The 15292-nt window shown below is 43.0% G+C and overlaps 1 protein-coding gene across 1 annotated transcript; it reads left to right on the top strand.

The window, feature by feature from the left end:
• Positions 1 to 4570: 4570 nt before the first annotated feature.
• On the top strand, positions 4571 to 15261 carry tmod4 (tropomodulin 4 (muscle)). The gene is made up of 10 exons (XM_052066494.1): positions 4571 to 4709; positions 7857 to 8043; positions 8988 to 9144; positions 10584 to 10703; positions 12826 to 12918; positions 12991 to 13121; positions 13559 to 13666; positions 13761 to 13904; positions 14190 to 14334; positions 15086 to 15261. The coding sequence occupies exons 2-10, from the start codon at positions 7942 to 7944 to the stop codon at positions 15106 to 15108; spliced, it is 1023 nt and encodes a 340-aa protein (XP_051922454.1). The 5' UTR covers positions 4571 to 4709; positions 7857 to 7941; the 3' UTR covers positions 15109 to 15261.
• The last annotated feature ends 31 nt before the right edge of the window (positions 15262 to 15292 follow it).

The raw sequence follows: 15292 nt of genomic DNA, 5'->3' as shown, positions 1-15292 counted from the left end.
GGAAATAGGATCCTCCTCCCTGCCGGTGTGGGACAACGTTGAGAGACAAAGAGAACGCGATGGCGTTGATGTGAGCAGGGAGGCCGGCCGTCTGCGTCCATTCACATTTTCTGCCATTCACATTTTTTTAACAAGACGAGACGGCCGCTCAATGCTTTTTTCTTTGTCCTGTCATCTGATTCTTTAAACTACAAAGAAATATGCAGATGAAATGCGGCTTTTTTTGGGGGGGGGGTGCTTTCCTCTTTCTCTTTCAATACAAGCAGAAGGGAGAGTTTTAAAATTTCACAAAATAATTGAGGCCCAAGTAAAGAGTACAGAGTTTTACCCAAAACAAAAAAAACAAAAAACTGTTGAATTAACTGTTTTGTGAACAGTTTCCAAACTGAATTAGAGACCCTGTTTAGGTTAGTGGAATAAAATTGGGGCTGGTGTTAAAATAAATTGAAACTGGTGTTGGGGGAACATTTGTTGAAAAATTTCCAAGGGGTGATACAAAGTTTGTATGGTTTTCTCTTACGTCATTTTGTGGGCTCACCGACTGAGTTTTGGCTGAGTTATTTTGAGGGCCGCTGCACTTGCCAAGATTGGTACGTTTTCGGGCATGCATGTTGTGGTGATGGATTTGTCAAGAATAATAAACACAGACAACTACGCCACCTAATCCACATTTCAGAGTTGTCTTTGTACTTGCCATAGTAACATAAACAAACAGACACCTTCTGGTACTTCAGTCAGACTGAGTCCGACATGTCACCGACACACCTGTGGATGTCATCAGCCTCCTCATCCTCATCCTCACCATCATGACAAACTGGCTTTCCTACTGTGGCGTCCAATCCTCCACCGCAGCCTGCCTTTGAACTTTTTAATTGTGGCCCATCAGAACACAAAATGCCTGCTGTGCATAATAGCATACACACTCTCATGCACACACACACACACACACACGTACACGCTCATACATAAACACATATGCACAGTAACACACAGATATACAATAAAACGTACGCTGTCACATGAACATTGAAACTCGTAGTCACACACACACACACACACACACACTATCCCCCGCGCCCCTTTGGTCTCTCCACAAAACACACTGAGACGCAAAAAGGAGCAGCGTTCCAGACAAATGGAGCGCGTCTGGTGCGTCCCCTGGCGGCAGAATGTATAATAGCAAAGCATCCAACTACATGTTAGTTTTTGTGTGGCCGTTTTGGGAGGGGCGTGGGGGCTCCGAGTAGAGGAAGTGGCTTCTTTTGCGACCTAAAAAGGAACACCATTGTCGTCACGGGAGCACAGTCACAGGAGTTGTGGGTGAGAGAGGGGGGAGGGGGAAGGCCCATTCACTTCCTGTTTGAAATGAAACCCACGTCCTCCGTGATCACGTAGCCGGAAGTTGTTGCGGAATGTATGCATGTGGTCGGTGCCGTACTTTGCCCCGAAGATGCTCAGGGTGATCAGGCACCATGCAAGGGCTGGAGAACCGGAATTACTTCCGGTTTCTCTTACCGAAAGTATAAAATAGTTCAAAAAAGTTCATGTTTCTGTGTTGTTTTCTACTGCATTGTTGGTTTTACTTGGGTTGGTTTGGTTTGGTTGTTTTGTGTTGTTCGGTGTTCTTTTGCTTTTTGTTGTGTAGTGTTGTTATATGACGTGTTTTTTTCTAGTGTTTTTTTTTTAGTTGATTTGGGTTGTGTTGTGCAAGGTCGCATTGTTTTGTGCGGGGATTATGTTTTGTGTAATGTTGGTAGATTCCTTTTTTGGGGGGGGGGTTGGTGGTGTGTTGAGTTGCTTTGGTTGCCTGGGAATTTACACAAAGGATCTGTGTTTTGGTACAGTTTGAACAAGCTATTAAAATTGTGTTAGGCACATTGAATGAGGTTAATAGGGTAGAAGATTGTGACTGGAGTCTTGGCAGAGGTCAGCCCTCAGGAGGATGACATTTCGTGTGAGTGTGTGTCACGAGTCACGTTCATGTTTGTTTGTCATGTTCTTCTGTTCCTAGCCAACATGAAGCAATTAATGTAAGTTGTAATGAATGCAATTCTGTGCAATCTTGTGCCTGAATCCCCCCCCCCAAAAAAAACAACAACAACAAGGGGAAGTGTGAACTTCCTCAATAGGTGTCACACACAGAGAAATACTCAATTCTGCTGTTAACCTTTACATTGTAAATTACATTACAAAGGATTCATTTTGCTTTGAAATGTTAAGACTCTTAAACATTTTTAATACGTGGGACTGCAAAAAGGCTGAAAATGTCAATTTAAGTCACACACATACACACACACAAAAGAAAGTAGTGTATAAGAATATCATTTTGGGACAAAAAAAGGATTACAAAACAGGAGTGATACACAACCTGCGTGTGTTTGTGCGTTGTTATCGTTGTAACTATGGATGGTGTATTAATGTTGTCAGGTGTGATTTCAAAGTCATAGAATGTCAAACATGTCCTTCAAGTTTCAGAACATCATAGCAAGAATAACACGGAACACCCGGGGAGGACAAGTGATTTGCATGTACTTGTGTGTGTGTTATTGTTGCAGGTAAGGATGCACCCAATGTTGTCAGGTGTGTTTCATGGTTGCATGATGTCTCAGGTTGTTTCATAACATGACAGAAATAATCATAAGGTCATTGTAGATTGAAGGAGACAATATGTGCATGTGAAACACACACACACACAAAGTGCAATATGAGGACCGCATCCCCTCAAAACAAAAAATAATGAGCAATAACATCAGCGCAAGACACAAAATTTGTGAGTATATTACTTTGGGATGTGAGCATGAAAATGTGGGTCACAAAAGAAGACAGCGAACGTCTGAGAATGTCAATGTGGTATACGAAAAATTTGTTGTCTATTTTTGTTATTGGGACTTGTGCATAATTTGTTGTTAGGTGTGTTTGACGACCACAAAATGTCAAGTCTGCTTAGTGACATTACTGTACGAAATAGGTCATGAGGAAGATGAAGACGGAGTGATGTCAATGAGCGACACAGAAACACAGAGCGTGAGAATCTTAGTGTGGAACACACACAAACACACACACACACACACACACAAAAATAAATACAAAAAGCCGCTAATGCAGTATTAGTCCTCAAAGTCTGACTTTAATAGGGGACGCGTGTGAGTGTCAAAGTGACAGACGCACACACACACACACACACAAAATAGACAATGTGAGTGAATCCCAGCTAAGAACAAAAAATGAAAGTGTGACAATACAAATGCAGGACATTAAAAAAATTTGAGAAGTTCAATTTGAGACCAACAAGAAGACCAAAAAAATTGAGGATGTTAACATAAGACACAACAAAAAGACCAAAACAGTGTCAGAGTGAGAGCCCAAAAATTATTTTGATATAAACAAAAAGACAAAAAAATTGTGAAAATGTAAATGTAGCCCAACCAAAAAAATGACAATAAAGCATCAAGATGTCAAACGAGAGATACAAAAAAAGGATGAAAATATAATTGCGGTGCACAAAAAAAAGAACATTTAGGGGATGTTGAGAAAATGACCAAAGAAAGCATGAGAATGTCAATGTGGGGAAACATAAGTGGGTGTTAATGTCAGGCACAAAAAAGGTGGGAGAATCAGTCCGGGGGACACAAAAGGGACTACAACAACAAAAAATCTAGCAAAATCTATTATGTGTGTGTGTGTGTGGGGGGGGGGGGGGGGCAGAATATTGTCAGGTGTTGTCATGGAAATTTGATCATCACCAGTGTTCACTTGTATCACACATCCTGCTATCCATAAGTATGGTCGTTGCTGTGCAAGTTTGTGATTTTCCTGCGCTTTAGACATGTCGATGCAAAAAGTGATGAGCTGCAAACAGATGTCAAGACGGGGGCAGCCTCCCCATCTCATGCTCATGTTTTTCAATGGTCCAAAGCGTATGACTAATGACAATGAAGTACAACATAACCGTAATGGCAACATGTTGAAAGTTTGTTTTACACTTTAATCCCTTCCAAGAAGCAAAAAAAAAAAATGTGTATGGTGGGCCGCACCCCCGCCGCTTGAAGATCCGGTGTTTCTCAATAAATTGTATAACCGGAATAAATCTCATCGTTTTACAAAGACTTTTGTTTTCTTGGTTTCTCTGGACAACATCTCTATTGTTTGTGTGTTTCATAATCAGCATCTCAACACAGAAGGACAATAGTAAGTTATGAAAGGGCTTGTCTTGTCCAAACAAAAGGAGGTTTGTCTCAACAGACGTACTTGACGCGACCGAACGTTTTGGTGCCATCTGCTGGACATGAATCATAAACACGCGTTTCAGCCATCTATCCACAGTCTTTATTTCTACGCTGTTGAATCCTCATTTACGTCACATTTGAGCTGAAGACCACATCCTCACTTCAACATTATTCTTACGGTACTGGTTAGCTGCTAAGTCCAACATGCTAAACTTCAGCAATTTGGACTGGACTAATATTGTCGCCTGTCTTTACACTGACAAGTTTCATCCACTGGGTGTCAGTGTTTCTCTACGAGTGTGCTCCACTGTCCATGTTACCGTCGACCCTGAAAGTTCTGTCGCTGTCCCACCCTCCTCTCTTTCTCCCTCTATAATAATACAGTGCTGACGTCACAAGAGAGGTGGGGTCGTTAGGATGGTATAGGGTGGTGGTGGTCGGTGTAGTCGTGTCTCAGTGGAGGCTCGAACCCTGCGACTTGAGGTAGGTGAGATCCATGTTGAACTTTTAAATCCTCAATGCCGCTTGTTCCTGCTTAGACATACTGAATTTGGGGCTAGGAGAATTTTAGATGGCAATAAAAGTGGAGGTTTTTGATGTTTAAGTGTTTAGAGGTGTAAGACAATTAAGGTTTCTGGAAGGTGAAGCGGTGGTTTTCAAAAGCAGAATATGAAGGAATTTTGAAGTATAAGATGGAGGTTTTTAGAAGGTGAATGTGTTTGAAAGTGGATGTTTCTGGAAAAAGAACATAAAGGATTATGCAGGTTGGAGGTGTTTTTTTTTTGGGGGGGGCATATGAAGGTTTCTTGAAGGTTTGAAGAAAGGAAAGATACTCAAAAGTTGATTTTGGAAGAAGAAGATGGAGATTTTTAGATGTTTTTTGGAGGTTGAAGACAAAGGTTTATGGATCACGAAGTTTTCCAGGGGATGAAGTTTTTGGGGGAACAAAGAATTTAGAAGTCAAAGTCAAATATATTTTTGGGAGGTTAGAGATGATGAAGGTCTGTGGAGCGTGAAAGTGTCTGGAGGATGAAGCTCCAGATTTTTAGAGGCATTTTGATGTTGATGTTTTGAGTAAGCCAGGAACATCTTTGAAACATAAAGATGAGGAGTGGAAGTTGAACATGAAGATTTTGGGAGATTGGAGTTGAAGATATTTGGAAGTTGGGTAAAAACAGTTGATGGATGAATTTGGAGAAATGTAGTTTTTTATTATTATTTTTTTATTGCGGGTGTATTTCAGTGAATCAGCAATTTCTCTTGGCTGCGTGACAAGATGCATGTGCAGTCCGTGAGTGTGCGTGTGCGGGCAACCTAAGGCGCTGAGGCTTGACGCGACTGCAAGTAGCTGACTTGCCAAGCTAAAATTAAGCCCAGCATGATTTGGAATGTTACACTTGGGCGCTAAGACCTGCAGCAACAGGAAGAAGGCAAATAAATGTGTGCCACTGTCAATAGCAAAAATTACCTTGATATCCTCGAAGTGTTTGTTCAGGAAACGGTTGGCTGTGCCAATTTATTTATTTATCTGGTTGTTCACTTATGTATCTATCTATCTATCTATCTATCTATCTATCTATCTATCTATCTATCTATCTATCTATCTATCTATCTATCTATCTATCTATCTATCTATCTATCTATCTATCTATCTATCTATCTATCTATCTATCTATCTATCTATCTATCTATCTATCTAATCTGTGCTGTCAAATTCTGACTATGGATTCCTCCCGCTGAATTGCATTAGCATCTAAACATTCAATAGACATTTTTTTTAGCTTCACAAAATTTGTCACTTCCAGCTTCCAGGCCGAAGCAATCGATGGATCAATGATCCAACCTCGGTTAGGGTGCAAACATGATTGACTGGTTTTGGATGCTGCTGCTATTGCCTGCTTCGGCCCAGGTGGATTGGCGGCCGGGTTGTGACGGTTTGTGAATGAATGTTAAATTTTTGAAGCTGAATACACCAAATATTTGAACGGGAATAAAATTTGGTGTGAGTCATTCAGATTCCCAATCTGATGGCACAGACATACTCCCATACATGTATTATTCATTTATTTATTTGATTAATTAATTTTAAACAGGTGAATGTCTGTCGATTAATTACTGGTAGTTGGATCCTACTTTACCCATGGTGGATGTAGCTGTTTCAACATCCACCGTTTTCCTCAGTGAAAGGTTTCACCTACACATTTACCCGTAATTTCCGGACTATAGAGAGACCTATATAGAGACCTGATTATAAACCGCACCCACTACATTTTTAAAAGGGGAAAAAAAAATTACACACATAAGCCACATCTGTCTATAAGCCGCAGGAGCCCATATTGTAACAGGAAATATTTACAAAGAAAGACGGTACACAGAAAGCGTTTTCAAAGTTTTCATAACATACCTTAACTTTTCTTTCCAAATCGTGCCTGCAACACGGCAGCAGTAAAACAGCACGAACAGGGCTATTTAAAAAAAAACAAAAAACACACACACATAAAAGTCACTGTTCGCCGGCAAGTAATGCTTTTTTTTTCCTCTGAAAACAATCCTTGCTTGCCATAAAGTTTGGTCAACCATTCCTTCTTAGGCTCTACCATCGATGCTTTGGTGTTAACTTTCACGACAATGTCTTTCAGGAGCTTTTCTAAATTTTTATTTTTTGCTTGGGGGGTGGGGGACTTATCGTAATCCTTGGTGGATGCAGTGCAGCCCAAAACACAGGTCAAACGCGCTCCCTCGTGGCCACTTGTTTTCAGTGTGACAAATGATAGCGTCTTCCTCAACACGTGTGTAGATATCAACTTGTCTCACTCTTACCTTTTATACTTGAGCGCTCCCTGGCGACCATTAGGAAAATCCTTATATAGGCCGCTTCATTAAATAAAGCGTGTGACAAAAGTCGTGGCTTATAGTCCGCAAACAGCGGTAGTCACACAAGCAAAACATCCTTACTCTTTATCAGACTTTTTAGAGACGGTCCAAACATTTGTTGGAGCATTCAAGAGGGTACGCGGATGACAAATGAGGCTGCGCGGAAGATAAATGCGTGTGCGCAGCCTCCCTGCTATTCTTAGCGGCTACGAGTTGCGGCTAAAAGGTTTAGAGTTACTCGCACCTCATTCAATTTCCCGTTTCAGTCATCGCTTGGCCTCGCTTGCCTGCTGTGTGATGTCATGTGATGTGTTAAGTGTCTTTTCTAGGGATGTTTAATATCACTTTTTTGACCCAGATACCAATTCAGTGAGTACTGATACCACTAGTAGCCGATATCTGATACGTAAATTTTCAAATAACAGCAGATCATTATGACACTTCTGGTCTCTTTCGGCTTAAACAAAGAGTTCACTGAATATGTTGCAAAATTTGAACACAAGTATGATCAAATAAATACTCGTACCAAAAAAAGTAGGCAACAGGTGAGCATAGCACTCTGTGTGTTGCACGCAGGTAAGTAAACTGTTGCCTGTACAATAATAATGAGAAGATCTCAATACATTCGAATTTAATGTTTTTATTCGATTAATCGATGAAATAATCCAACACCAAAAATATTTGATCGTGACAGGCTGATACTGGTAGTTACTGATCCCAATTATTTTTGCTCCACCCCGCTCTTTTCTCTCGCAGAACCCCACCACCTCGGCCCACCCGCACCAGAACGAGTGCATGTGAGTGTGCGCCCCCACCACCCCCCCACCCCGAGAAGTGAGTCATGTCGGACCCCAGGGACATCGATGAGGACGCCATCCTCAAGGGCCTGAGTCCCGAAGAGCTCGACCAGCTGGATTATGAACTGCAAGAGCTGGACCCCGAGGTATGAGGGGGCACGTCATTTGAGTCACATGACTTGACTGGAGTCAAACCAAAAGTGTCGACTGAAAATAAATGTGTGTTGCTTGGGAGATTGAATAACTCCGCTAAGCTGTTCTGTTCACTAAACTGTGGCATTGTCATCGTGTAGGCTTAGCTAGCTAGCTAGCTAGCTAACTGTGCGGTAGCGATGGAAAAAAAATAATAAAAAGATGCACTGGATAACCATTGATGCCAACTAAGGTGCTCAGGTGTTTTTGTATGAAAGGGAAAGTTGACTCACTGGCTGCCGGATGCTTGCGTCACTGGGCGCCATTTTAGCCACACACCCCAAAAATCTGAAAAACCGAAACGGTGAAAAACTATATCTTGTTACAATTCAGTACTACATAGTCCTTGCATTTTTTTTCAGCAACATGTATAATGTATTCAGAAAAAATGTAGAATTTCATTTGACAGGGTCTTTACTTATAACAATACGTTAAAAAAAACGTTTTTATTAAGTTATAAACTCTAAAATCAACAAGGTCGCGTAAGCTACGTTACCTTCACAGATTTAGCTAACCGGCAGCTTTCAAACTAAGTTTCATGTTGCCTTGGTGATGTGTTTAATTGAAAAATACAATAAAAAGTGATAGACAATATGAGCTCTGGGTTTTTTGACGATTAAAACAATTGTGATTGTGCTTCGTACAACTGAGGAACTAGTAAAAATAATGAGCGCAAAGTGGCTAATGTGCAAATGAACCGTACGTTGTGACTCAGCCATACTACATAACGTGACTTGTGATTTGCTCAGCCCAAGTTATGATTAGACTTGATTTGCTAGAATTTTGCCACAATTAATCTAGGACCTGCTCAAAACTTGAAGGTTAAGACTTTTACATATGTGACTTACTCCCAGTTCTGCTGTCTGGTCACATAAACATGACCTCCTTGTCCTCCCAGAATGCCCTGCTGCCAGCTGGTATGCGGCAGCGTGACCAGACAAAGAAAAACCCGACGGGACCGTTTGACCGTGACGCTCTGATGCAGCACCTGGAGAAGCAGGCCATGGAGCACCCAGACCGAGAGGAGCTGGTGCCTTTCACGAGGGAGAAGAAAGGTGCCTGACATTTTATCCGCGGACTCCTTACACGTACTGTACTTTGTTGTTATCTTAATAGCATAATTGCCGAAATATTTATTTATTAACGTTATTGCATTAACAAAACATATTCAAACAAGTGTCCTCTTGTATCATTTTGACCTTGAAAATCAACGTAGACATTACAAATCAAACACTTTTTCAAAAAAATTATATCTCTGACAGTAAGCTAAATATTACCTTGGCAATTATGCGATTTGGCTAATGATATGAACCCAAAATGTCAAGGGAATCAGAGTGAGCCCCCATTTATCATAGGACTGCGTTCCAGATGCTCCTGCACCCCTGTGAAAATCTGTAATATAGGGGGACCATGTAAAAAAACATTTTTGTGTAGTTTTGCCAACTCTCCAACACACATAAACTTTAAAACGTCAAGGAAACCATACAATTTGAATGGGCAAAAGACTGCTCGCTCGATGCTCAATTAATGTGAAAAGCCATCGATGAGAACAGAAATGAGCAATTATCAGAAAAACGGACTCTGCATAGATTCTCTCTGCTCTGTGGGAACATCGACTATTCGTGGACCTTAATAGGGGGCCTTCTCTTCCTCTTTTTATGGCTCTGAATTATGCTACATCTCTTCCGGCATTTTGGGGCACAACGCAATACTGTCCTGCGCTAAAGGTGCCCAACTCTAAATTGTGACTTGCAGAAAAAAAAACAACACAGAATAGTTTGTATGCCCATAATGTTCATAAGATGAATGCTGGTAAGTCGTATAAAATATTTGCAACATAGCTGGGTCATCAAAAATGAACTACAGTATAGCGGGTGACACTTTAGTAGTTCTGTAGTCTGGTTTATTGGCTCTTTGTTCCCCATTTGTAGCTGTGCACTTTAATGAAATAATGCGACCTAATCAACCGTCCATCCATCCATTTTCCGATCCGCTTTATTCTCACAAGGGTCGCAGGGGGTGGGGGGGTGCTGGAGCCTATCCCAGCTGTCTTCGGGCAATAGGCGGGGGACACCCTGAACCGGTTGCCAGCCAATCGTAGGGCACACAGAGACGAAGAACCATCCGCGCTCACGCTCACACCTAGGCACAATTTGGAGTGTTCAATCAGCCTGCCATGCATGTTTTTGGAATGTGTGAGGAAACTGGAGTACCCGGAGAAAACCCACGCAGGCACGGGGAGAACATGCAAACTTCACACAGGGAGGCCGGAGCTGGAATCAAACCCGGTACCTATGCACTGTGAAGCCAACGTGCTAACCACTGGCCTACTGGGCTGCCCATGACCTAATCATTTAGTGCTACTTATTTTACTGACCCCCCCCCCAAGTTACAGATAGCGGACCCCAGGGTTTGGATAGCCAAAAAATTGGAAGAAAAAAAATAATAACCCTAGCATCTGTATAAACAGTGTTCTTTGTCTCTTTGCCTCCAGGAAAAGCCTTTGTGGCAAAAAAAGCGGCTGAGATTCCCCAGCACGAGCAGGTCATCTTGGAGCCCGAGCTAGAGGAGGCGCTCAAAAATGCCACCGACGCCGAAATGTGCGACATTGCAGGTGAGACCGCGTCTTTAACGCCTTGCTTGTTTGTCTACTGCTCGCACCCAAATGCAGCCTCAAACTATCCATACGTGTGATGGACAGAGGAACAAGCATCGTGCTGCGCTGCCATGTTACGTATTTTTTTATTTGCTTGTTTGTTTGTTTTTTTTGTTAACCCTCAGTATGCTGGCACACTGATTGGACTGACCCACATATAATTTGCACTCTGACGTCCTATCAGCCACGACAGACATGCGACAGGATCCGATTCCCCGAAGTCAGCAGCTCAAAAATAAAACGCGCCGGGCTGGTAGGGTGGAGCGGCTTCTGTGGGGCGGAAGATAGGATATCTTTGTAAAACACACGGCCGTTGACAGAATAAACCCAAGATGGCCTGTGGCTCATATATTTTATATTTAAGCCTGTTAATTGTTTAAACACATGTTTCGGAATGGTGTGCCAAATTTTGGGGGTCAGCTAAGAACTGTCGTCGTCGCATATATTTGGATTTGATGTGTTTGTCAAAGCCATAAAAGTTAAGGATCAATTCTCGATTCCAAAGCAGGTCCAAAACATGTGGACAGACAGACAGACCCACAGAGCCTGGCCCCTCACTGGCTGCCTCTGGCCTTGGATCTGGACGAGGTCCAGATGAGGATTAAAGCTCGCTTAGCTTCCGTCAGCCGTTTGTTGAGCTTTTTTGGCCAGCGTGTTGGCAGGGGATGAAAAGCTTGGCGTAAAAGAGAGCGCACCACTGCAGGTCAGCAATGTAATTAACTGTTTTATTGACAATATTAGCATCAGTCGCCGCTCCCCTGCTTGGCTATCTGGAGCCGTAAAGCTAGCAGGGTTACTTTCAGGGCCGCAGCAGGTGTTTATGGCTAAGCAGGCAGCTGTCTCACTCGCCTGCCTTTCCTTGATGGGGTCACAAGGGATGGGTGGAAGGGTGGGGGGTAGCAGTGTCACAGCAGTTGGTGTATTATACACTTTCATGGGAAGCACGTTACGGCATGAGACACACTGCTTCCCCCTCATGGTCACGGTAAAATTGTAGTTCGAGGTCTAAACTTCTTATTTAAGCTAACACGACTATGCATCAAAAATAGAATAAAAATTTGTTGCAGCATGTTAAAAAAAAGTGTGTGAAGATAAAAAAAAAATCCTGATTGTGGCCTTTTCCATGCACAAAACACAAATAGAGATCACTGCATTCTAATCTAAATCAGCACATGAAGAAAATTATATCAAAAGTAAATTCTTGACAAAATGTAAAAAAAAAACTGAAGTAATATTTGGCTGCTCAAAATGTACTCAGTAAACTAAAAAATGTTTTCTGGCAATTGCTGACTTTCCTTGCATGCGCATTTTTGTGACAACTGCTTTTCATTTGTGTTGTACGGAGTCACCTGCAAACTCGACAATTCACATCTGCATTTCTTGTAGATGTGAAGTCAAATCATTGGCATTTTCAGGAATGAATGGACGAAACTTTTTTTTTCTCTTCAAAATCTGTCTCTGAACTCAAATAACCAGGTTAAAAGATCAGTGGGCACAGAATGGACCCCTGTGGGCCTCTATGTGTGTCCGGTTAGAAACGAAAGAGGAATACTGTCTGACCGGAGTTCAAGTATCTCAAAGAGAATTCCACAGTCAACTTGCTAAGGCCTGGCTGAGGTCAAGAAACACCAGAATAGACCATTTGTGATGCGCCGCGCTAAATTTAAAGATCTTTCTCGGCGTTGAGGTCTCACTTACACACAGTCAAATATCAGACTGACTCTTCTGAAGTCAGCTGAGACCTACAAACAATTGAGTCTGTCTCATAATACTGTATGCGCTTCTTCAACACTGACCCAGTACCAACAACAATTAAAGGCCATAACAGACCCGATAGTTCGATTTTGCTCCCTAAACGAATATCCTAACCGTTCCATCGTGTGTTAAAACTGGACAGAACGCAAAATGCCGTCCCTGAACCGGTGCTTTGATTTTGACTGCAGTCATTGTCCCAAATTATGATGATACTCAAATATTTAGACAGTGTCCACTTCCTTGTCTTCTACCTGGATGGCAATTGCATGCCACTCACAGATTAAACCACAACATGACCCGCCAATGATTTCTCACCCCCCCGCAGCCATCTTGGGCATGTACACACTGATGAGCAACAAGCAGTACTACGACGCTCTGGGCACCACCGGAACTATCGCCAACACGGAGGGCATCAACAGTACGTAGTAGTAGTCGGCGTCGCTTGCGATTTCTTTTGGGAGCTTATTAATTTCTCCTGTGTACCCTTCAGGCGTGGTGAAAGAAGACCCCTTCAAGATCTTCCCCGACGAGCCACCTAACCCTACCAACGTGGAGGAGACGCTGGAGAGGATCCAAAACAACGACAGCAGCCTGACCGCAGTCAACTTTAACAACATCAAGGTAAAGCCCGATGTTCACACGGCGTCAAATAGGTCGGTCGAAAGTATATGACAGCCAATGAAATGTATTTCAGGTGGGTTCTCAAAATTTTTGAGTCCGTAATGTTCTGATATCAAAGTCGAAAATTGATGAGCTAAAACGAGGTCTTTAGCTTGAATCATATCAGAGCCATTCGCTGGGTGAACGTTAAGCTAGGAAGGAGTAAGACCCACATGTAGTTTTTTTTGTGGACCCCCCAAGCTACCGCTTGCAGACTCTTGGAGGTCTGAGGAACCATACTTCATTGACTAGTCAGTCAACCGTCATCAAAAATCACGGCAACTGGACTGTTCTTGTTTGTTTGAAGATGTTTCGCCATGAATCCAAAACGCTACTTCAGTTCGAAATTTGAGATAAGATATATTTTATTCAACCGCACCTCGGCCTCACGGTTTCAGGACATTCCCATACCGACACTGAAGGAGATCTTCGAGGCCATGAAGGGAAACTCTCACGTGGTGGTTCTGAGCATCGCCGCCACTCGTAGCAACGACCCCGTGGCTTACGTGAGTCCAGCGTCTTTTTGGCAACCATTAACAATGAATGAAAATGATGTCATGTCAGCTCGTGTCTGCGTATTTGTAATTTTGCGCCTCTCAGGCATGTGCGGAGATGCTGCAGGAGAACACCAACCTGCAGAGTCTTAACATCGAGTCCAACTTCATCACTTCCGACGGCATGATGGCCGTCATCAAGGCCATGGCCAGTAATGCCACGCTGGTGGAGCTCAAAATCGACAATCAGGTCAGAAAGAACGCACGAGAGGCAGTATGGTGGATAGTGGTTAGCATGTCTGCCTCACAGTTCTGAGGTTCGTTAAGGTTTTATATCTGGACTCTGGACTCCCTGGTTGTAGTTTCTGTTCTATTGTGGTTTTTCCTCCCATCGAAAATCATCTAAAAGCTCCTTAGCTTCACCAAAGACTCTGAAGCAGGGGTGTTGTCTGCCTCCTTATAAACACCTGATTCAATGAGCCCTTAAATTTCTTCAGCGACCACATTTCGGTGACAGGATTTTCTCCCCTCACAGCGACAGAAGCTCGGCGACTCGGTGGAAATGGAGATCGCCGCCATGCTGGAGAACAACTCCAGCATCCTCAAGTTCGGCTACCATTTCACGCAGCAGGGCCCGCGCACCCGCGCCGCCATGGCCATGACACGAAACAACGACATGCGTAAGAATTAAACAGTTTGTGCATCATGATAATTCAATGGGCATTGTGCCGCTCCTTCATGTGTGTGCGCCTTGGCCACCAGGGGGCGGAATAATACAATATATTGACATACTAGCGGCCCGGTAGTCCAGTGGTTAGCACGTCGGCTTCACAGTGCGGAGGTACCGGGTTCGATTCCAGCTCCGGCCTCTCTGTGTGGAGTTTGCATGTTCTCCCCGGGTCTGCGTGGGTTTTCTCCGGGTACTCCGGTTTCCTCCCACATTCCAAAAACATGCGTGGCAGGCTGATTGAACACTCTAAATTGTCCCTAGGTGTGAGTGTGAGCGTAGATGGTTGTTCGTCTCTGTGTGCCCTGCGATTGGCTGGCAACCGATTCAGGGTGTCCCCCGCCTACTGCCCGGAGACAGCTGGGATAGGCTCCAGCACCCCCCGCGACCCTAGTGAGGATCAAGCGGTTCGGAAGATGAATGAATGAATGAATTGACATACTAGATGTAGACGTGACAATGACGATGTGAAATGAGTCGTTTTTGAAGGGGATAAAGAATATATGCCGTGTCTGTGTTGCTACCTGGTCTTCAAATTTAAGTTGCTTAAAAGGTCTGTAGCTGCCGTGCCATTGATGCTAGTTTTGTGAGCTAATTTATTGAAAATGGAAGGCTATGAATGATGAAATGACAAAAAAGTTCTGACTCATTTAATCGCACCGTCTTGAGTTTAACTTTTTGTTTTTGCTTCCTCATTCGTCCAGTTCGGCAGCAGAGGCTGAGATGAAGATGAAGGGTGGAAGAACTCGTCACTTGTCAAGCAGAGCATCTTTTATTTTATTTTAGGACATGTGACATGATGATGATTCATCTCATGTGTGGGGGGAGGAGCGTCTGTAAATACTTTCAGTAAAATATTTATTCAAATCCTCTTTGTAAACATTTGTACCCCTTTTATTGGCTGTTTAAAA

This window comes from Hippocampus zosterae, chromosome 5 (genome assembly GCF_025434085.1).
Source record: "Hippocampus zosterae strain Florida chromosome 5, ASM2543408v3, whole genome shotgun sequence".
NCBI classification, from domain to species: Eukaryota; Metazoa; Chordata; class Actinopteri; order Syngnathiformes; family Syngnathidae; genus Hippocampus; species Hippocampus zosterae.
This window is presented reverse-complemented; position numbering and strand designations above follow the sequence as displayed.

Excerpts from the sequence above, each read along its gene's own strand:
- tmod4 (XM_052066494.1), top strand. The coding sequence starts at position 7,942 with ATGTCGGACCCCAGGGACATCGATGAGGACGCCATCCTCAAGGGCCTG. Across the intron at positions 8,044-8,987 it reads TGCAAGAGCTGGACCCCGAG|AATGCCCTGCTGCCAGCTGG; the intron begins GTATGAGGGGGC and ends TTGTCCTCCCAG. Across the intron at positions 14,335-15,085 it reads GACACGAAACAACGACATGC|TTCGGCAGCAGAGGCTGAGA; the intron begins GTAAGAATTAAA and ends TCATTCGTCCAG.